At 32.6% G+C, this 24,450-nt stretch overlaps 1 protein-coding gene across 1 annotated transcript; it reads right to left on the minus strand.

Moving 5' to 3' along the window:
• Positions 1 to 1,551: 1,551 nt before the first annotated feature.
• On the minus strand, positions 1,552 to 12,589 carry LOC141671381 (uncharacterized). The gene is made up of 17 exons (XM_074477609.1): positions 12,472 to 12,589; positions 11,497 to 12,259; positions 11,331 to 11,412; positions 11,124 to 11,190; positions 10,654 to 10,839; positions 10,454 to 10,514; positions 9,008 to 9,790; positions 8,841 to 8,922; positions 8,660 to 8,726; positions 8,216 to 8,410; positions 8,061 to 8,124; positions 6,716 to 7,327; positions 6,546 to 6,627; positions 6,357 to 6,423; positions 5,943 to 6,128; positions 5,772 to 5,835; positions 1,552 to 2,030 (listed from the first exon to the last, which is right to left on the minus strand). The coding sequence occupies exons 2-17, from the start codon at positions 12,221 to 12,223 to the stop codon at positions 1,813 to 1,815; spliced, it is 3,543 nt and encodes a 1,180-aa protein (XP_074333710.1). The 5' UTR covers positions 12,224 to 12,259; positions 12,472 to 12,589; the 3' UTR covers positions 1,552 to 1,812.
• Between the last annotated feature and the right edge of the window lie 11,861 nt (positions 12,590 to 24,450).

Consider the following 24,450-nt stretch of genomic DNA (forward strand, 5'->3'; position numbering starts at 1 on the left):
TGGAAAAAAAATTGAAATTCTTTTTGGAGTATGTGGTGGCATTGCTCTCATCACACAATATTTAATTAAATTCGATTTTCTAAATACGAGTTTTCTTAATGAATATATATCTATCATAAATACAAAGATATTTTGATGAAATATAAATGGTTAAGAAATTTATGATGCAAAAAATATATAGTAATAAAAAAATAACTAATAGATTAAGACAAAGTATTAGTAAATAATAGTGTAGTTTTGGATATCTCAAAAAAAAATCCAATTGACATTACGGTCGAATTTGTGCCAGTACATGTGTGGGTTTATTAAGAAATGATCGGTGATCAACTTTTGTTCATTTGAAAATTGTTTTTGGGACAAATTTTTGATACCAAGCATTTTCTTATATATTATATATTTTCAATGTGCTTTGATCGATTAGTTAGATATATTAAAATTTATCTTTCGTATAAACGTTGATAAAAAAAATTATAATTTACAAAGAAGAACTAAAAGAATAGTAATTATAAATATCCGGTCAAAATATATTAAAATACGTGTAAAACATCAATCATCATATAATAAAAAATAGAGGAAGTATTATAACAAGTATTTAATAAACGGTTTTGATTTAATTTTTATTTACTCTTGGTTTTTCATTTAAGTTAACTTTTCCCGACTTTTACAACAGTAATCAGGAGTAATGCTAGGTACCGGTTATTCATTCATTTTATGCAATGTGCATGTCATTTCTATGAATTTAATTCTCTTTACTATATTTATAAATAAAATTGATTCTATCAAATAACATGCTCTTTATCTTGGCAAAATGTTTAAGAAGTTCAAACCAGGACTGTTAACAAACAGTCCTGAGAGAACAAGACTTTTGAGTTGGAGGCTTCGGTTCAATAACTTTACAAAAATTTGTTTTTAAGAAGTGCTCACTTTTGTGCATAGAATTGAATTCCATTATCAGCTTCTTCTACTGTTTGGTAAGACACAGTCCACAAAAAGTCGAATTTCTGTTCCATTTTTAAGGAGGGTGCTGGAAGGTAGCTCGAAGAGCAGTGAAACTAGTATAGCTAATCTTGTAAGAACGGAACGGAACAGAACGGAAGGCATTTGTCTCTAGATGGAGTTGAGAAGAAAGATAGATAATGCAACCTCATGAATCAACTCTCTAGCAATGCCATGGCTATTCTTTGTGAACAACCGCTTATCTCTAATTTGGATTTCTAAGCTCCATTTTCGTTACGATTTTGATACTTTTCATCTTATATCTGATTTCTACAGATTTGGAGATGGTTGTGTCTGCTTCATATCTTGTTTTAATAACAATGTCAACTAGAAGAACTGAAAAGCTAAGAAGCGATGTAAGATTTAAACTCTGAGAGACAATGAGAATGAAGTTTACTGTTATTTTTACATACACATGGCAGCGTTGCCACCACTTCTAGCACCGAGGGCTCCAGGATATCGATTTAAGACATAGCAGAGCAAATATACAGAATTAACCCTTCTATGGACTCCAAACACATTCATACCTGTACGGTGTGAAGAACAGTAGACACAAAATTATTTTGTACATTAGCAAGTTTATCTTCTTTGTTTTTATTTCATTGCTTGTTTCATTACAAAGTTTTTTTTTAAAAAGTTACATTACAAAGTTTGAACATCAACAACTCTGTACAAACTCAAGGAGTTATCCTGAAAGTATCTACTTCTACTATGCTATATAATTGCTTAAATCTCGCCCCAATAATCAATATAAGGAACACAGGCAAACTATGTCGGCTTGGAAAAGAATTAATAAATTAATAATTAAATACTAACCTAACAAGTTCTTTGATGGGCATTTGTAGGACCCTGCCATCTTTCAGACCAAGCTTTTTGATTAGCTTTTACGTCTTCAACAACCCTGGCATAGTAATTCCAAGACGGAGTTTCTTCCGAAATGGGGCTTTGACCAAAAGGATTATTCTTGACATAATCTTGAACATTATCGGCCAATGCTAATTTTTCAAGAAATACTCGAAGATCGCCTCCCGGCCCTGCGGATCAGAAGCTAGCTTAGAAAACTAATGTTGGCTATCGCGCAAAGGAAATTCTAATATATAATAAATATCTTAAATAAGTAGAAAAAATGATTAAAGCAGAAAACAAATAGAGGTGTTGCACAAATATATGTATTTATGAAACATTGCATGTCAGCAACAGAATGAGAACATCTTTAGCAAAAAAACAAAATGAGAACATGCAAAATCCTAAAAAAAGAAAAAGAGCACTAGTATTGCAGCTACAAAATAAAAGTGAGGGAAGCAATTTATGGACATTTAAAAATAATTTTCAAGTATACCTAGAAGAAAGGAAAGTAATTATAGTTAGTGCTAAAGGTATTATAGACAAAATAGAATTCGGGAAATTATTGGAGGGTACAAAGATTTTATAAGAGCAAGTTCAATGCTAAAGCTAAAATGATGTCAGGAGTAGTGAATATGTGTTCGTAGTAGCAGCATATTAGTATGTGTGTAGTACAGTTGTTGAGGTATGCCTAGCATAAGTCTACAAGTCCAATAGTAAGAGTCAAGTAATAAGTAATTTAGACATTAGTAGTCTGTTAGCATGTTGTAATGTGCTGGTCTATGTAAACCAGGTCACTACTCTATTTTCCGTACGTTGAATATATGAGAAAAGGCATTTGCCACCAATCTCTCTCTCTCTTCTCTTTCTCTCTACAGTCTTTAACATTGAAGATAAGATGAAGAGGGTTGCTATTGCTGGAATGCACATGGAGGGAATGGCAAGAAATTGTCACTAACCTAGTAGAGAATGAGGAAACTTTACCCCTGGAAACAATGGAAGTATCAGTTCATGCTATAGAAGGAGTGCATAATAACAAGACAATCACATTGACTGGAAGGAGAGGTAAGCATCAATTTGCAATATTAATTGATGGGGGAAGCACTCATAGTTTCTTAGATGTGCAAGTAGATTGAAATGTGAGCTGGTGAGAACACAGCCAATGAAGGTACAAGTTGCCAATGGAAATCATCTGGAAAGCAACTATGAATGTAAAGATTTCAAGTGGAATATTGGTGAGTGGGAGTTCCAAACTTCAGTTAGGACATTACCGATGGGGGGATATGATTTGGTTTTGGGTGTTAATTGGCTGGGAGCTCTAGGCTTAGTTACTTTTGAGTACAAGAAACTGACTCTTCAGTTTCAACAGAATAATAAATTAGTAGTTTTGCAGGGTAATACTCAGGCTAACAAACCTAGAATTCAGCAAATGACTGCAAAAGCTTTTGTTAGGAGCTGTCAGAGGCAGGGCCATGGGTTTATTTATTTGGTCAATGAAGTTGATCAAAATTCAGAGAAAGCTAATTCAGAAGATGGAACTGAATTACACAGCCAAGAATCAAGACATCTACAACAACTGCTGCAAGATTATGAAGATGTCTTTAAGACTGCAGAAGGACTGCCTCCTCATAGAGATATTGAGCATAGTATAGAGTTGAGGGAAGGAGCTCAACCATTTTCAATAAGGCCTTACAGAAATTCATTTGAGCAGAAAAATGAATTGAGAAGTTAGTTGCAGAGATGTTAGAATCTGGTATCATTAGACCTAGTAGTTCACCATTTACTTCTCAAATTCTGTTGGTGAAGAAAAAAGATGGCACATGGAGGTTTTGCATTGATTATAGGAAACTGAATTCTTTAACTATTAAGAATAAGTTTCCTATACCATTAATTGATGAGCTGTTAGATGAGTTGCATGGGGTGAAGTACTTTACAAAATTGGACTTAAGAGCTGGATATCACCAGGTGAGAATCAAGTCAAAGGATATCGGAAAGACAGCTTTTAGGACTCACCTCGGTCATTATGAGTTTACTGTGATGCCTTTTGGCCTCACAAATGCCCCAACAACCTTTCAGAACTTGATGAATCAAATTTTTGCACCTTTTTTGAGAAAGTTTACCTTGGCATTTTTTTGATGATATCTTGGTTTATTCAAAGTCAGCAGAAGCACATTTACAGCACCTAGAGGAGGTCTTTAAAGTCATGAGGACACATAAACTCTATGCTAAAAAATCCAAATGTGAGATCATGAAGGAGCAAGTAGCTTATTTGGGACATATCATCAGTCAACAAGGAGTAGCAGTAGCAGTTGACAGTAGCGAAGTGGCAGATATTATGGCTTGGCCAGTACCTGAAAATATAAAAGCTTTGCGGGGATTTCTTGGTTTAAGTGGCTATTACAGGAAATTTGTGAAAGGGTATGGAACTATAGTCAAACCTTTAACTAACTTGCTTCAAAAAGATAGTTTTGTGTGGAATGAAGGAGCTGACAAGGCTTTTAAGGAGCTGAAAGAAGCAATGACTAGTACTCCCATTATACAGCTGCCAGATTATACAAAGGAGTTTACTGTAGAGACTGATGCCTCCAATACTGGAATTGGGGCTGTGTTAACTCAAGATAGACATCCTGTGGTTTACTTCAGCAAAGCTTTAGGACCAAGAGGTCAAGCCATGTCAACTTATAAAAAAGAATTGATGGCAATAGTCTCGGCAGTGAAGAAGTGGACTTCCTATCTGATGCATAAACATTTTTTCATCAAGACAGATCACTGGGCTCTCAAGTATCTAACTGAGCAGAAAATTAATAACTTGCTCCAGCAAAAGTGGATCAGCAAGTTATTAGGGTATCACTATACCATTCTCTACAGAAAAGGGACTGAAAATAAAGTGGTTGATGCACTTAGCAGGATGCACGAGGCTTCAGGATCAGTCCAGCAACAGGAAATTAATCACCTCCACAAGGAAATGGATGCATTCAAGGGGAAGGGATGTCAGGAGTAGTGAATATATGTTAGTAGTAGCAGCATATTAGTATGTGTGTAGTACTGTTGTTGAGGTGTGCTTAGCATAAGTCTACAAGTCCGGTAGTAAGAGACAAGTAGTAAGGGTAATTTGGACATTAGTAGTCTGTTAGTATGTTGTAATGTGCTGGTCTATATAAACCAGGTCACTACTCTATTTTCTGTATGTTGAATATATGAGAAAAGGCATTTGCCACCAATCTCTCTCTCTATTCTCTTTCTCTCTCCTGTAACTAACTTTTTGCTCTCTAAAACTCTATCTTCCTCCCTAAGTTTCTATCTCTCTTCTCTCTGATCTCTCTAATCTCTCTGATCTCTGCCTAATCTCTCACTATCTGCTACATTTCTTTCCTATTTACCTGTTCTATTACTTGTGTTAACAGAAAATACCAAAAACAACAACAAATTAGGTCAGAAACACACCTATTCCCTGACAAATGACTATAGCTATTGCTATAATTTGAGACCAAAAAGTACATTTTGGTGCTAAAACAGGACTTCAATTCCAATGCTAGTTCTATTTTACAACCAAATATTTCCACATTTAGTGAAGTTTTGTATCTCTTTTCTAAATTTAATTTAAAACAAATCAACATACATTTTATTTGTAATTATTTAATGACATGGCAAGGATTGCTATAGCTATCTTTAGTTCTAAATATAGGACCAACTATCCATTTATGCATTTACATTGGAGTTGAATTTTTTTTTATTTTGGTCCCGGCCTATATTATAGTTATAAGACCAACTATAACTATGCACTGGACTTGCTCTAACCCTCTGTCCCTCTCATATTTATATATCCTTCTGGTCAGAAAAAGGGAAAATATTTTGGAACATCACGATCAAGCAGAGGCAACAAGAGGTGCAAATGATAAATTAATTGGAGCCTGATAGAAATGATAGCTTACCTAATGAATCGTCAGTTTTTGCATCCTTATACCAGTATCTTGGGGGGAAAATTGCAGTGTGCGGCTAAAACAAATATTAGAGTAAAGAAATAATTACAAACCCAATGAAATAACATTGACCTGCAACAAATGAGACTGCAACTCTAGGAAATGGTTTTGTATTAAGCTTACAGGATTTAGCAATGCGGTGCATGGATAATTATCCACCAACAGTGTGTTTGATGGGTCAAATTTGCCTCTTCCCCATGGAAGATATTGTTGATCATCTTCCCAAACTCTTCTGAGTTCCTTAAAAAAAATGTGCCTATCTCTTCTCTCAAAAGTTCCAAAATTTGTTTCAAAACAGTAAGATATGTCCTGTACAAACAACTTAACAACATTAGAACCTCACAATCAATAAGCTAATGACTTGCAACAAATGTAAGCAATGTGCCTTCTAGTACAAAGATACTAGGCAAACCGCAAATGCAAAAACTACCTTCCAGTAGAGGGGACTCATATTATTTTATTGGGTATACTCTTGTTTAAATAGATACAGTAAAAAAGTGGATACTCGAATGTATATGAGATATATCAATAGTTTACCCAAGAAAAAAGCACATCCTTTGTTAACCTCCCCAAAAGAAAATCAAGATTCCATCGTGTATTTCTCCTGCAAAACAAATGGAGAATCGGCATACTATTGTTAGAAAATTCTATTTAAAGCATCTATATGTGTACATATTATATATTACAATTTAACTGGAAATAAGTTGGATTTAAGTTGATGGTTACTTGGAAGTTGTCAGCCAGAAACCAATATTGAAGTTCTCAAAACAAAAGTTCAGAAAGTCATCACAGTATGGCCTTTTGAAAACTGATACAAGAGAAACATTATAACTTTGTAAGAAAGAATATTATATTTTAAATTGAAAAAAAATCAACTAGCCCAAGTCAAACTTTACCCGCTTTACCGCCTAAAAAAGAGTCTGCTTTGTAACCATCAGGTTCAAATGAAACAAAATCTGCCAGCAGTCCATTGACATCCAGAATCAGAAGCTTTGTTTTACGTGAAATTTCTTGACTATTTCCCAAAGAGGAATGTGGAATCCCCGGAGCAGGGGGCTCTCTGCTTGTGAAAACAGCAACACAACCAGTCTCCTGTTGTTGGTCCTTGTTATATGATAAATGACCTAAATCTTTAGTTGTAGATTGTCTTTTTTGCTCATCAGTTTGGGTGGTAATATTGTGCCCACGAGTATCACTAATAGCACTTCCACCCTCATAGTTAATTCTATGCACAAATGGTTTTACAGAAGAACATTCGGTCAAAACTAAATCTTGAGCTACTTTTAGCTTATCCAAGCTAGAGTTATGTTCATTCGTTGGAGTCCACCATCTTTCTAACCAAGGTTTCTGACGAGCTTTTGTATCTTCAATAACCCTGGCATAATATTTCCAAGACGGATTTTCGTCCGAGATAGGGGCTTGACCAAATGGCTTATTCTTGACATACTCTTGAACATCCTCCGCATATGCTAATCCTTCAAGAAATACTCGAAGATCCCCTTCAGGTCCTGCATATCATAAGCTAGCTTAACAACCCCATTTCAGCTATAACATGATAGAAATTGTAATAAATCACAACAAATTTTAAAATTAGGTAAGCAAAAAGATTGAAAGCGGAAAATGAATAGAGGCGCTGCACCAATGTAAGTATGTGTATAAGAAATACTGCATGTCAGATAAAAAAAAGAGAGAGGAAGAAAATGTAACAGGCCCTTATGAAGATTAGACTAGTACCAAATCTTTAATAATTTATAGCATATCTAAAAGAAAAGGCCTGTTAATCAATTGCACTTGCAGCAACTCAATATTTACTTTTGAATGTCCAGCACCCTAATATTTCCTCATTTACACTTCTAGCATATGTTCTGTTAAAAGTTCACAGGACGTGTGTTATACATGGTGGCGGAGGATGGGTTTTTAGTATTCACATAGACATATCTATATATATACATGAAGAAGGCACAAAGGTAAACTTTAAAGCATGTGAGAAATTATTAATGAATTTAGACTAAAAACTTGCTAGAGGTACAAATGTGCAAATATGAGGTGCAGGAGATACAAAAGTAAACAATTAGGGCGCTGGCTTTAAGTAAACAATTAGGGTACTGACGATATAATTGACAAAAACATAGGGTGCTCAAGCTAATTTAACCAAAATTTTACTTCTAAAATATAAGAAACTACAAAAAATATAAGATGTCAGAGAATATCACTGGAAAAAAGATGGAAATGATAGCTAACCTAACGTATTGTCAGTTGATTCATCCGAATACCGGTACCTTGGAGGAAATATTGCAGTATGTGGCTAAAAACAATGTAAACAAGAAAAAATAAGATAAACTGAACTTTAAAGAGTGAGCCTGCAAATCTACAAAATTATATTGTTTTGAACTAACTGGATTGAGCAACGCAGTGTGTGGATAATTATCCACCAGAAGAGTGTTTGAATGATTAAATTGATCTTTCCCCCATTTGAGATTCGGCTCATCATTTTCCCATATTTTCCTTAGTTCCTTAAAAAGTATATGTGTATCTTTTCGCTGAGTTTTCTCAAGAGAGAAGAAATCTGTTTCCAAACAGTGGGATGCATCCTGTGCAAAAAAATAATCAGAATATTAGAAGTTGTTAGCAACTTCGAAGCTACTGACTTGTGCTAAATGTAAGCACTATACTTTCAAGTTTCGAGTACGAAGATACTAGGCAAATGCAAAACTACCTTCCAATAGAAGACATATTTATCTTAAAATATACTTAGAAGTTGTCATGCATTTATTAAAATACAGACAAAAAAATTAAATTAAATGCGTGTACACTCTAAATGAACTCTGTGAATAGCTTACCCAAGAGAAAAGCACATTTTTAGCAGCCGTACCCAAAAAAAAATCAAGATTAGATCGCGCATTTCTCCTGTGAATTTTTCAAAATGCAACACAATGAGCATAATATTATAAAAATGCTATATCTAGTGTCATGTGTGTGTGTATATAATATATTCAAATATAGCTAACACGATATATTTACCTAGTAGTCGTCATCCAGAAACCAATATGAAACTTATCAAAGCAAAAGTTCAGAAAGTCATCACAGAATGGCCTTTTAAAAACTGATACAAGACAAAAACAACAAAACTTAGACAGAAAATAATTGATCAAATGCAAAATAATAGTGTAGCTAAAGTTCAACTTTACCTGCTTTAACTCCTAACCAAGCGTCTGCTCTGCACTTAGGAGGTTCATATGAAACAAAATCTGCAAGCAATCCATTGACATCCAGAATAAGAAGCTTCGTTTTACGAAAAACTTCACGACTTCTTCCAAAAGAGAAACGTCGAATTGATGGGAAGCGAGCTCTACAATCCCACTGTTGATCGGTCTTCGATGATAAATTAACTGAATCTTTCGTTGTAGATTGTGTATTTTGCTCATTAGGTTGGGTGTGAGGATGGTGGCCACGAGAATCACTGTAAGCTTTTTCCTTCTCGCGGATATTTCTAACTTTCTCAAATGGATTTGTTGAAGAACATGCAACTTCCTCTAAACTCTGGTTTACTCTTGGTTTATCCCAGTTAGACTGAGAAGAACATGCAATAGAGTTTAAATTTTGGCCTGCTGCTAGCTTACTCCGGTTATCCCAGTTCGAGTGTTGCTCATTCTTATTTATTGGCAATTTATCCCACTGGGAATGCCACTTATGGTATTCTGTGGAATTCATATCTTTGGTAAAACTTTTGTCTTTCATAATTTCTTCAGACGACCATTTTGTAGTCGTTGCTTTCTCATGTCTAATTTCTGAATGACAAGAAGATTCTTCTTGTTCAGTAGAATCCTTTCCAATGACTTTCGCATAGAAGCGCCATGAGGGATTTGATTTTGTTATAGGTCGTTGACCAAGTGAGTTAAGCTCAACATATTTTTGGACATTAGGAGCCAATGATAATCCTTCCAAGTAAGACCGAAGATCCCCCTTAGGTCCTGCAATTATTAGCAAAGAGACATTCATGCTTAAAACATAAGTGACATAATAAAACTCATTTCCAATTGTGGATTCTTTTCACTACAAAGTAAACAAATCCAATAATCCTGAAGTAATTCATCGTTTCCATCATACACACAACAATGAATACTACTAAAAAGCCATGCGCTGAAGTTAGAAGTTACAACGAAAGAAGACCAAGTTAGGTACTGCCAGAAAAGTGAGGTTCAAAGACCAAGTTTAATACGTCAATAGTAGTAAGTAGGTTCCGCATACAAATTACCAAAAAGCTTTTAAATTACCAAGAATAGTAGTAACTAGGGTGTTCCGCACGTGCATACTGGATCCCACAAAAAAGAGGCTTCTAAGTTACCAAGAATATACTAGACAACCAACTAAACGTGCCAATTTAAAATTCTGATTTAGAAAATTGAATATAAATTAAGAGCTGCTTGTTCTTTTCCTTCCCGTTTTGAACAAGGAAAGATATTGTGAAAGGAATTTCATAAGATGAATCTATGGCTACATAACATTATAGACACACACACACATAGAACATTCTAGTTCTATAAATAGAATGTCAAGTTTTGGTTCTATATGGCTCTTTGCTCACCTGATGCAGTTCCATTTATATTTAAAAAAACAAAGAAATACAAACTCACCTAGTGAATCATCTTTTGAATTCTTGTACTGGTATGTATCAGGAAATATTGCCGTATTCGGCTGAAAAATAGAAACCCAAGAGATTATAAGACAATAATTACTTGATGATCAATTTTCAAAACAGTTAAGTATGACAACTACAATTATGTGTAACTAGTAAGTAGCAAAGGAACAATAAACTGGACTTGATAAAACTTACTGGGTTTTTCAAGCCTTTATATGGCGAATCATCTAACAAGAGGGTGTTTGACTCATTATAGTCCCCAAGATTCCATGGAAGACTAGGATCATCTTTTTCCCAGAGTTTCTTCAATTCCTTTAATACTAAAGGCTTATTCTTATTGTCAATGGTGTTGAAACCTGTTAGAGTACAATGGGACTGATCCTGCACAAGCAATATTGTCCATAACAAAATATGTTGGAGCTTTAATCATGGAAATGAATTATCAACATTGCAATCTAGTAACTGTGTAAGGTACACTTAATAGGTTTTCCATTATGTTTGGAAATGTTAGAAAAATATACGTGTGTACCCAATAAGGTATAACTCAGACTTGGTATTATATAAATATCTAGACATTAGCAAAATAGAGAAATATATTTACCGAAGGAAAAAGGCAACAGTTGAAATAAAGATGTCCTAAAACAAATCAGAAATGAGTGGCTTACCCAACAGAATACCAATTTGGACCTATGTTCCCCCATTAAAAGCTCAAGAATTGAATCCACATTTCTCCTGCAGTAACATTCCATAACATTAAGATATTACAACATACTAAAATTGACTTAAAAAGATATTGAATGTGTATATTCCGAATGGGGCTAATAAACAGACAAGTAATTTCCAAATTACAACAGGAGAAGAGCGATGCATACTTTGTTCTTGACGACCATATGCCTACATTGAATCTCTCGAAACAAAATTGCAAAAAGTCGTCACAGTGAGGCCTTTTGAAAACTGATGAAATAGGATAATTAAGTTACAATTTGCAAAACATAAAAATCATTATATATATATATATATATTATATGTGTGTGTAACCTGCTTTCATGCCAATCACGATGTCAGCTTTATATTCATCCGTCACACATGAAATAGAAACAACATCAGCAAGAAGTCCATTTATATCAAGCACGAGAAGTTTTCTTCTAACATCTACTCCCATTGAAATTTGAGGCTTTTCCTCCTTATCATCTTCATTTGTTTCAACAAAATTTGTTTGTGCATCATTTTCATCTTTCATTATAGTGTCTTGCTTCTGTCCTGATGAGATTTGATTCGACAAATTGTTAGTAGATGGACTCTCCATACGCATCTCCTCAAAGACAATGCAGATACTCTGATCAGCAGAATAACTTCCTATGTCTCTGGAAACATCATCACCATCCACCTGATCATTATTCCCTAGAATATCAGAAATAGACTTCAAAGTTACAACATTTTCACGAGAAGTATCAACGATAGTTAGTCTATCATCTCCTCTTCCACAAATAACTTCATCACTTTTAGAGGCCTGCGGAATAATGTCCTTCCTCACATGTTCTGAAATACATGAATCATCATCAGGCTGAACTAATTCACCATCTCCCTTCAAATCACTCCCACATATGGACTCCTGACGATTATCCACACACGAATCCTCTATCGATTTAGAATCATTCTGATCACCATCAACACATGCTAATGAACTCGCGTTCTCCAACTTTCTCCTCTTCCCAACCTGCTCTAATCCACCTTCTATCTCGAAATCTCTTTCCTTACCACTCATTTTAAAGCAAATCACGCGCAAACAACAACGAATTCACTGCAAATTAGCAATTACAAATTCAGCTACTCTATGAATTGACAAATCAACACTCCAAATCAATCAATTCAGCAAAAACTAGATACAAAACATGTATGTATCAAAAATCACGAACTCGATGCAATCAAACAATTAGAGAATCATAAAACAAAATAATTACAACAAACAATAATTAGATTAGAACATATAGACACAGATTTGTATAAACATACCTGGAGAGATTGTAATTGAAATAATTTAGTCTGCAGTTCTTCTGAAATTTGTGATGCGGCAGTAATGTAAATTAGGGTAATTATACATACATGATTAGAATATAAGTTTAGATATACATTCACGGATCACTGTAAAAGTATATACCGGTATACAATATATGTATATCTTTTCATCTTTTTTTCCTTTTTACTGCAGTTACAATTTTGCGCGCGCAAGTTTAGGAGTAAAAAATACGCAATTGAATTTAATAAACAACTAATAAATTTATATTATACAAAAAGTTTAGAAATTAAACTTTAATTTTGAAATTTTGATTAGAATTTAACATTGATTACAAATTTTTATGTTTTTGTTTTTAAATGCATGTGTCAAAAAATAAAGAAGTTCTTATTTAGAATCAGGAATGAGTATTATTTCGATATGTATCTGTATAGATTATAATTGTATATTATGAAAAATTACAAGATTCTACAAGTATAATAAGATGGTAAAAGTATTATTATATTAAGGATATATCAAATTTGTAATTTTCAAGTTGTAATAAACTATAGTGTCTCATGGATATTATATATTAATAAATTATATATATATATAACAGTTATATATTAATATTACATAGACATTTTGGTCCTCTTAAATTTCTTTGAGAGTGATTTCTACTAGTTAAGTAGAGTCGAACAAAACTCGGTTAAAAAGTTTGGACTCGAATTCGACCAATAGTAGAATTTCAAGCTCGAATTTTAGTTCAAAAATTTAAACGAATTTTATCAAATATTGACTAAAACTAAAAAATATGATCGTTTCGGATCGAACTCTAGTAAATAATATATAGATATAAAAATAATAAAAACTTGACTGTACTCGCGAACCTTAATAGTTACTTAATTAGAAGTTGGAGCTCGTTTCAGTAAAAAATTTGAATAATTAAAGTTCGTGAACAACTAGATTATTACTAAAATAATTTACGAGTCGAAATTGAGTAGCTCACGAACAATTTTACTTGTTAACTCATAATTTAGACTTTTCCAAATGATATTATTCATTCTTTCGATTTATGAGTGATATATTAACTTTGAAAGATTTTTTAAGATTTTTGAAATCAGGAACGATGTAATTTGAATTTTAAAGTTTTTAATTTACATTTTAAAAAATATGTTAAAATCTGAACGTATTCAATTTAAATTTTAAAAAAATTATTAAAACATATTTGGTATTCAATTGGAATTACATCAAAATTTCATAATATTCAAAAGTCCATTAAAAATTTTATTGATAAATTGGTGGATTTTGATATATTTCTTTAAATTACATGAAATTTTGATAAATTTGTGAAAAACTCAAGTAAATCATCAAGAATCTTGGACATTTTTGATCAACTCTATTAAAATTCACATAAAATTGATATCAACAAAAATATTCCAAAATTTATATATTATTATCATTACTCCAAATCAAAATTCAGATTGAATACGGACCTAAATTTCGCTTCACTTATATCATGTCATCTCATTACAAACGTTAATCAAATACTAAAATATAAGCATAAAAAATGCTTACCCGTTTAAATTTTAAAATTAACTCACTCTCAACAACAAACAATGTCGTACTTGTAAATATAAAAATGCTATCCATCGATATATTTAAATAAAAACGTAATATAAATTCGACGCACACATGAAAATATTTCTCATCGCCACATTTTAAAAATTAACTTTGAAGTTTGTGTCATTAATTTTGACTTTTACGATATATTTTCATGCATGATCACGTGTGAATGACATCAAGTCGGAGTGACAGTCGTACAAGAGCAGCACAATGACATCTTGAGTTATAAGTAGAATAGTGAGACTCACCGTCACTAACAACACAAGTACAGTTTGAATATTTCGAGTGACACTCTTGTTTTCGAGACTGGGACACGCATTTACAAACATTTTCCGGTAACAGTGGTTATTGTACTGTTACGTCCTTTTTTAGTTGTAACATTACTCTTATTTTATTTAAAAAAATTAAAAATTGCTCCCACCGTCCCGGCCAATTATTTACATTTGTTTTGGGCACGGAAATTAAGAAATATGTATAAAATATTGAAAAAGAGAAACAAAAGTGAGTGAAGTAGCGGAACCCATTGATTTTTAATGTATAAAAAAGAGATAGTGAAGTAAAAGTAGTGTAAAAAGGGGAAAAAATGAGAAAGTGGTGGGACCCATTTACTATTTGTGGTAAGTTTTGAAATGTAAAGAATTGGATGAGACATCTCAAAAAGAAAAGTGTAAAGAAATGGTTGGGACGGAGGGAGTATATATTAAAATTTAAAATAGATTAAAACTACTTTCCGGTGATATAATTTTTTTATTTTTTTCAATTATAAAATATTAATAAACTTCGGTCAAATTTTAATTAATTTGACTGAGTTAAAATCAAATGTGACAATTAAAAAGTGACGGAGGAAATAATTAAACAAAAGTTTTTACACCCAAATAATAATTGTGCAGGTTAGACCACCATTATTTTCTGCACCCAATCCTTGTGTGCCATATTTGTACGTCCCCTACTACTATGGATGTTCCAAAATTTATCCATTGAATTATATAAAAATTTGTCTAGTTCTCGTGTCGCGAATTCTATTTATTATCGGAGTTCGAAAAAACAATTGGAAATTTTGGTGATTTAAAAAATTATTTGTATTGATTAATAAAATTAGGTTAGTACGTATTTCAGAATATCAATTTCCTAAACAAATTAATATTATTCACCATTTAACCATATGTAAAATTTACCTAATAAAGTGTTTTTTGAGAAGTAAAAAATTAAGATCCCTATATAAAATTTGTTGTTAACGTAGAATATAATTTAAGAACGGAATAAAATATTGACATTGTGGTTGTGCTCGTCATATCTAACATATCACCTTCTAATATCTTTCATTATTTTTATCATTCCTAATTTTGATGGCATCTCATTTGATTACTTGATGAGATTTTAAAGATTCGAAATTTGTCGACAATTATAAGTTGTGTACATGAGATTACGTGCCCCTTTGGAAAATCTTAAAATAAGTAATTTATGATTTAAATTGAATAATTGACCGATAAGTGATAAGTTGATAAATGCTTATAAATTATACAAGTGTTTGGCTAATTTAACTTATAAGTCAGAATTTTTTTTATTTAAATAAACTAAAATAAATAATTTTTAAATATAATTATCTTAATTATTGAATTTTAAGTTAGGTTAACATTTAAAAAAATATTTTTAAAAACTAAAGTTAATAAACAAAACAAAAAATCAAAATAAGTTGAGAAAAAATACGTCATTGCTAACATTCAATTTATCAATATAAGTTGTAAATTCAACCTATAAATTGTGTAGACAAATACCCGTCGATTAGTTGTTGCGGTCTTATAAATTAATAAGACCTTTCCCAAACACATAATTATAATCTATCAAATGCAAGGAAACTACCCTCTCTGCATGTAATCTAGGCATTAAACTTCTTTGAGTAACAGCAATCTGGACTTCTCAATATCATTCTTTTCTTGATTTAATGCCATAAAGAAAATTCTTTACTTCTGCAATTTCATTATTCTTGGCTTTCTTCCTTCACCCTGTACATGCTCATAGACCAAAGTATTAATTAGTTGTAATAAAAATGGTCAACTAATTGTGAACGTCTGGGTGCATAAAACTTTTCACACATATTGCAGCATTTTAACCATTTTTTTTACTTACACAACATAGTTAAGCATTTTAAATATATCCAATTCTGATAAAAAAAAATGGTTTATTATATATATACTCACCAAAGTGTAGGTGCAGCCTAAAATCAAAAAATGAAAAAGATGAAAATGTTTTTGAGTTAGACTCCTGATAATTATTTAAACATAGAATGGTCACCGGCCCGCACTTCCGGACTATTAATCTAAATACAAAAACTTAAATAAAATAGATTTTTATTAGATTATTCAAATATATCATGGAGATCAAAGTAGCGGTCAAACTCAATAACCAAAATCATAAAAACGGAGATTCAGCTCCACAAATCCGATAATAATTTGAATTTTGTGGAGCTGCGTCTTCGTTTTTATGATTTTGATTATTGAATTTAACTGTTACTTTGACCTCCACTTAAAATAGATTTTTTAAGTTTTTGTATTTAGATTAATAGTCCGCGGGACATTACCGTCACATTTCTTTTTTCAATTTTAAGAGCAAATTATACAAGACATGCACTTAATTTATTTTCAATGAAATAATCATTTTCAATAACTACATATAGCTACATGTCATAAAATAAATAAACTAAAAATAAAGAACATAAATGAATAAATATTGTTAGGAACATAGTTTATGTAATAACTTACTAGCAAACTTATTATCTATATTATTTTTAAGGTAAAAGAAAGTTCGAGATGCTCTTAAACATTCTTCCATCAAACAACCAACATAGTTTAGAGTTGCTTCAAATATGATATATCTGATGAATAAATATATTAACATTACCAGAAAAACGGATATCTATGATCAACTTATAAAAATTTATATATTATATTTATAGATTAAGTAGTATCTAGCGATCAATATGAAAAATTATAACTTTGTCAAATTAAAAATATTTGTCAGCAATTGTTTTGTGTCTTAAGTTTCAAACTTACTAAGCATTTTTTTAAACAATTCTAGCATTTAAAAAAAAAAATAGGCCAGCTCCTCAGCCTTGGACCACCAAACAATCCCTTAGTAATTATGTATAATGCTTCATTTAATTTAATAAAAATAATTGTTGAACTTGCTAAACATTTCTTAATTATTTTCGGATTTGGGCGAACCCGCATATCTTTATTTTTGGGTCACTCTCGAAAATTATATCTTGACTATTAACTAGCAATCTGACATACCGATTGACTATGTGCAAAAACAATGCTGGACAACTTATAACAATAATCCTCTCATTTAAGCACATGAAATCATATTACTGGCAATATATATATGTAACTTCTAAACATCCAGTATCAACCACACCTTGGAGAACTGGACAACAAAACCCTAATGCACCATCATTTATCCCCATTGTTCTAAAAAACGGAAATCGGTATTGTTTCAGTGATTAATTGTATAATGGGTGATTAATCAGATTGATTAATCGAAGCATTAATCGGATATCTTTAATAAAATAGAGAAATGATTAATTTATTAAACTAAATATATTAATTCAAGAAAAAAGTGCAATGATTAATCGAATTATAAAAGCGAACAGCAAAACATGTTGGAATGATTAATCGGTAAAATCGGTGATTTTTAAAACGGAGTTTACACCAAGTATACACAACATATCTAGCCCCCTTAATTTAAATCCGCAAGCTGCAGGATATGGAATGAACTAGTAAATTAAGAAGGTACCGGAAACAATCAATGAACTTCGAGTACTTAAGAAGGTATCAAAGGGAGTAAACTAAAAGGGTTAATTACATCTGATGAGGAAGATGAGTACTATAATCTAACAAATGCAAGAAAACTTAACTAACCTCTGTAATCTAGGCATTCATTCGACGAATCCATGATCATTGCATTGCCTTAAACAAAATACATTCAAAATTATAGGACACATAACTGCTCTAGCTCCAAGGTGAACACATATGATCATCTCTAAAATCGACAAAACAGAAACTTGCAGGTAATCAAACTTGCCACATATAATACCAACATCATAACATAAGCCATATATGTCTAAAAAATTCCCAGAGGATCGAAAATCTTAAGTTTTTGAAAGAAAAAGAAGTAAAACGCTGACTTTGCAGCACAGCATTAGTACACAACATAATTCTCAACCAACATTAGCCATAAAACTGACAGTTACTGCAGAAGACAAATAAGATCAGAGACATGAGTACATAAAATCTTCTGCTACCTGTGATCGATGCACGATTTCTTTAGTTTCTGGACTGTGCATCGCTTTCATCTTCCATCTTTCCGTCTCCCTTCTTTTCCGAGATTTTGGTAGACTGAGTTTCCGAATGCACCTTCTCAAAGGTAACACAGCTACTCGAATCCGAATCACCATCACCATCACCATCACCATCACCATCTGCCATGTTCCCCGTAATTTCAGAAAAAAACTTGAAAAATGAAATAGGATCATGAGAAGTATCAACGATAGCTACTCTATCACCATTCGCCCAAGTACGAAAAGCTTCATCACAAATAACACATTGACAAATTTCACATGTTTCTATATCATGCGCCTCTGATTCAGCATCACTCTCATACTCGATCTTTTTTGTTTTCGCAGGCATCTCTGAACCATTCTTGCAACTCATTGTCGCGAAAAAAGAAGAAGAACAAATCACTGCACACATAAATTCAGTTACAGAGTGAATTAAAAACTGTGACTGCACAAATATAATAAAACCCTATAGGCACAAAAATTAAAGATCAGAAATAATAAAATCAGGAGAAATGATAATTAAATTTGAACAAAGATACACACAGACATGTAAATGTGCAGACAGAAACAGAAGTACCTGAAAGAGAATGAAATTGCAGAAATTTAGGGAAGTTTTGTGTGTGCGGCAGAAATGAGGAGAATTAGGGTTATAATATATGTCCGGATTTAGCATGATTTGCACCCACGTGTCATCTGTACGGACTTTCATCCGTCCGATAATAATTCACATATTTAGACTGAATTTTGATGAATTTATTTTTGGATTCACAAATTTTTATGATATCTAATAGCCTATGATGTATTTTCTTTTGATTTAAGGATTCTACAACCGTGTATTTATATTTTTGAAATTCATGAAATTTTAAATATTTGTCAACAATTCCATGGATTAGTGTTACGTCAATATTGCCAGATTTGAAAATAATTAATTTTGTATATTAACTATAAAATATGCGAAAAAATTTAGATTAAATACACACCATTTGTATTGTATCTTGTGTGTGCTATATAATATTTTCATTTATTATATACATGTATAAAAGTATTTATATTAATTTTTGAAGATTAGGTTTGTTTAAATCATGTAAAATGAAGGTTATTTTACGATTAAAATTGTTTTTAGGTCATTTTAGGAGTTATGTGGTTTTAAATTGTTATTTGGGCCTTGAAAATTACAAACGTTATTAAGAGATTTAGACATAATATTAATTTGTCTGATTATTTTACAATTTTGTCTAAAACCAGAAGATATTAAAATACATGTCCATGATCATGAGTTTACATCCTTTATAAAATTATGGTTGATACAGTAGTTCTACAACTATTTCATCAGTCATAAGTGTAAAAGAACAGAACCATCTTTAATAACTAACAAATCGACAACTTTAAATAATATAATAAAGTCAATAATTATACAACAAACATAATTATATACGCACCTAAATTTATCTAGCAGGTTGCTAATTATAGCTCTCACTGAGTTGAGGGAGATCTTCTATCCATGACCGTTCGCTCTCTAGCTGCAGGGCCTGTTTAGCCAACTTATGTGCCGCAATATTAAATTCACGCTTGACATGTCGAATAGTTGCCCCCTGAAAACTTGACAATGTCATTTTAATAACAGAGATGATGATTACTTACTCATTATGGTACACATTTGAGTTATTTAAGGCTTGTACTGTGGATAAAGAATCGGATGAGATAGTTATGATTGACAAGCCAATATCTTTTGCCCAACATAGCCCCACTAGGGTTGTTAGTGCTTCGGCGTGTAATACTGATAGATTACCTTTTAGAGGCTTTGAGAGATTTGTCCGCATCATTTTGTTTGCTGCAAAAATTACCGCTCCAAATTCGACGATATCCGTTTGTGTTGAAATTGATGCATCCACAAAAAGTGCGAGAATGTTTAAATTTACTTCCTCTTGAACTCCATGAGTCAGATATTCTCTTACGAATGTTCAAGTTTCTAACTCTTTCGCATTCTTTATTTTCTCGTGATACGCAGATAACCTTCGTTTTATTTGTTTAGGAGTTCTGTATAATTGACCATGAGTTCTCTTATTTCTTTCGGTCCATATACCCCACATGATAATTAACACATGCTCAAGATCTTCTCTTGTTACTAGATCAGTAACATAGAGTAACACGCTTCTGAACGATATTTCTTCTTTTGATCCTACTAGGAAAGGAAAATCAAAATGCACCCATACATCCTGCGCAAAAGGACACCAGAACGCAGCATGTGTGTTTGAATCCTCACCAAATCCACATAATGGGCAATTGATGTTGATGGATATATTACTTCGATATAATCCTTTTGTTGTGGGTAAGATTTCATGAAAACCTCTCCACGCAAAAATTTGAATTTTTCGGGGAATTTTAATTGCCCAAAACGCTTTCCACCAATTTGAGGAATCTCCTGATGATGAAGATGGTTTATTTATGTCAGCACTAATAGCTAGATTGTACACACTTCTAACAGAGTAATTAGCGTCACTGGTATAGTGCCAGAGCCATGAATCTGCGTGATTGAAAGGGTTAAGAGGAATCGTTAGGATAAGTTGTGAATCCAGGTTCAAAAATCATTGTTGAATTAATTCTCTATTCCACTTGCCTAGTTGTTGGCCCAAATCAGAGACTTTCATATCATCATTTAACCCTGGAGTAATCGGTAGAAAGGATGGTTGTCGAGGTAACCAAGGGTCTTTTGAAGCACTGACACTCTTTCTATTTCCTATGCGCCTTCTTATTCCTTTGATTAACAAGCTTTTATCCCAACAAATACTTCTCCAAGTAAAAGATGGGCAACTGCCTTCTTTAGATTCTAAAAAACCTGAATTTGTGAAATATCTAGCTTGCAAACCCTCGAAATAAGAGGTGTTGGTTTTATTAATATTCTCCAAGCTTGATTAGACAACAACGTTTGATTATGTTGCGTGAATTGTCTAAATCCTAATCCTCCTTCACTTTTCGGTATACTCATCTTCTTCCATGCTCTCCAATGAATTTTTCGTTTAAGTTGGGAAGCTCACCACCAATAGCGTGCTAGTAATTTCTCTATTTTTTGACATTGTACTTCTGGTATCTTGAAAGAAGACATAAAATATGTAGGCATGGATTGGATTACGACTTTTAAGAGAATTTCCTTGCCTCCTTGTGAGAATTGATTGGAGCTCCATAAGTGTAATTGTACCCATATCTTGTCCTTTACAGATCTAAACAAGGCCTTTTCATTTGAGTCTCCCATCATTGACAGTCCTAAATATGTTTCAATAGCACTAGTCATTTGCATATTCAGGTTGGATATAAATATCGAACGTACCTCTTCCTTGGTATTAGGGGAGAATAGAATTAGAGATTTGTTATAATTAATCATTTGCAAATAGAAGGGAAAAACATCAATCAACCTTTAATGTAATAGGGTCCCTTACATGTTAAAGGGGAACTCTGTTTCAATAATATAATTTGGTTTTAGGTAATACAAACTCCATCAATATTATTTAAGTCTCAACAAATAATACTATTATAACTCTTCCAAATATTGTTATACATGTCCTGAGCAATCAGAGTATAGGGAGAATATATTTGAATTGATTTTAGTGATCTCGTAGTTGCCTTGAGAAAGAGCAAGCTGTCATCGGCGAAAAATGAATGACTTATAGGAGGCGCAGTTCTTGCAATTTTTAATCCCACAATATCTCCTCTATATTCTGCTTGTCTTAAATAGGCTGTGAACCCTTCCGCACATATGAGGAATAAGTATGGTGAGAGGGGATCTCCTTGACGTAATTCTCTTGTTGGGATAACTTCTCCAAAAGTGAGAACATTAATTTGAAAATAATAACTCACTGAAGTTACACATCTCATAATCTTATTTACCCAATTTTGTGAAAACCCAATCTTGATTAACATCCTTTCAACAAAAATTCATTCCACTCTATTGTAAGTTTTACTTATATCCAATTTCATTGCAGCATAACACCGTTTTCCCTCTTTCATCAATCTCAAATGATGCAAACATTCGAAGGCAAACAACGCATTGTTTGTTATAAGTCTTTAGGGCATAAAAGCACTTTGTGTATCAAAGATGATCAGCGGTAGGATTGGTTTAAGTTTGTTAATTAGGACATTCGATACTATTTTGTATAGTACATTGCACAAACTAATTGGCCGAAATTCCCCAATTGACTTAGGCTACTTTATCTTTGGAATAAGTGTGACAAGTGTATAATTTATCTAGTCCATATCAGCCTTTTCATTTAAACAATCCAATACTGCTTTTGAGACGAGTGGTCCGACAATATCCCAATGTTGTTGATAGAATATCGCATTCATCCCATCTGGTCTAGGGTTTTTGTCACCTGACATAGAGAACACAACGTTTTTAACTTCTTTATTAGAAAACCCTCTTTCTAGGGATCTGCTCACCGATTCTGTTACTAGTGGTTTCACCGTTGTCAGTAGTTCTTCAATCTTTTCCTCAGCAGGTGATATCGAAGTAAATAAATTTTCATAAAACCTCTGAATTATAGCACTGCGCTCCTCCTCCTTTGAGCACCATTCATTATTCTCATTTAGCAAACGTGCAGGTCCATCATAGAGGTTTATATCAACTTTATTTTTGCTTAAATAACATAATTAACAGTACTATGATCCATCGACATATGAGCATGTTAAACATATCACATTTATATGTACTTTCATCTCTTTATCCTGTCATCCTGTATAAACTTTTGGCCTCATCCTGTATCATTCTGAATCCATAATTTTACACATTATATTTATCTTTGTATAGTCTCACACTCTCTTATGAGGTTGTTATCAAATTAATTTTATCATATCTAGAACATTTCATAATCTCAGTTTTGTTTTAGCAATCATTCATCTGAGACTACATTTCTCTAGGTTTGTTATTGTTTACTGGTATCACTTTTTATTAGATCTGACTTTATTCCGTAGATTGACACTTCTACCTTGTTCTGGTTTTGTACTCTTATAGTTCAAGTTTGATTTCATGTATATTGAATTATTGATAAATGACATTATATAGTGTACTTCAGTCCTAATGTCTCCTAAAAGAAGTTATAGGGGATTATAATTCTCATCCCATTAAAGATAGCATAACTTAGAGGTTAACGAGTTATTGAGTCCCCCTTATAAAGAGGTTTTCTCCATGTATAGATTTAAAATAACTTAATCATCAAGTGAGGCAATAGGACTTTGTCAGTACACATAAATTTTACCTTTCATATTATTTATTCTACTTCTTTTCTTTGCCCTTTGATGAAAAAATTTGGTATTTTGATCCCCAGGTTGTAACCACAATATTCTTGACCTTTACTTCTAGAAAACCTCTTCTTTACTCAATAAGTCATTTAATTTCTTCTCCGCAGCCTTTAACTCTTCGTTGGTATCTAGGTGAGCCTCACTACAAGAAATCAGGTCATTTACGACGGTTATTTTGAACTGAAATCATCGTAATTGAGCCATTTATGACGGAAAATTTTCGTCGTTTTTGCTCGAGTAGTAAGTTCAATTTTTCGTAACAAAATAAAATTCCGTCGTAATTTAGTAAGCAGGGGCCCACATTCTTAATAAAATTATAAACCAACTTACGACGGAAAATATCGTCGTATGTTAGTTACTTACGACGGAGCAATCGTCGGATGTTTTTGGTGGGACCCACCATTGATAAAATATAACATAAGTAACTTCCGACGGAAAAAACTGTCGTATGTTAGGAATTGGGACCTACTTACGACGGAATATGTGATAAACAACCGTCATAAGTTTGTATTTCTATCAAAGCAAATACTAATTTTTCATTTTTGTTTAATCGTATCGTGCATAATTTTATTAATAAAATACTAAATTTACGACGGTTTTGAGTTTCGTCGTAAATACTAAATTGACCGTCGTAATTTGCCTATTTTGTTGTAGTGCCCAGGTATTATGCAGCTGGATAATTTGTTGATGTGTTTTTTTGATTTCGCTAGCCAGTGAACCAAATTTGATGCCACGATGTCAAATTGTT

The sequence above is a fragment of the Apium graveolens genome, chromosome 7, assembly GCF_009905375.1.
Source record: "Apium graveolens cultivar Ventura chromosome 7, ASM990537v1, whole genome shotgun sequence".
Classification (NCBI taxonomy): Eukaryota; Viridiplantae; Streptophyta; class Magnoliopsida; order Apiales; family Apiaceae; genus Apium; species Apium graveolens.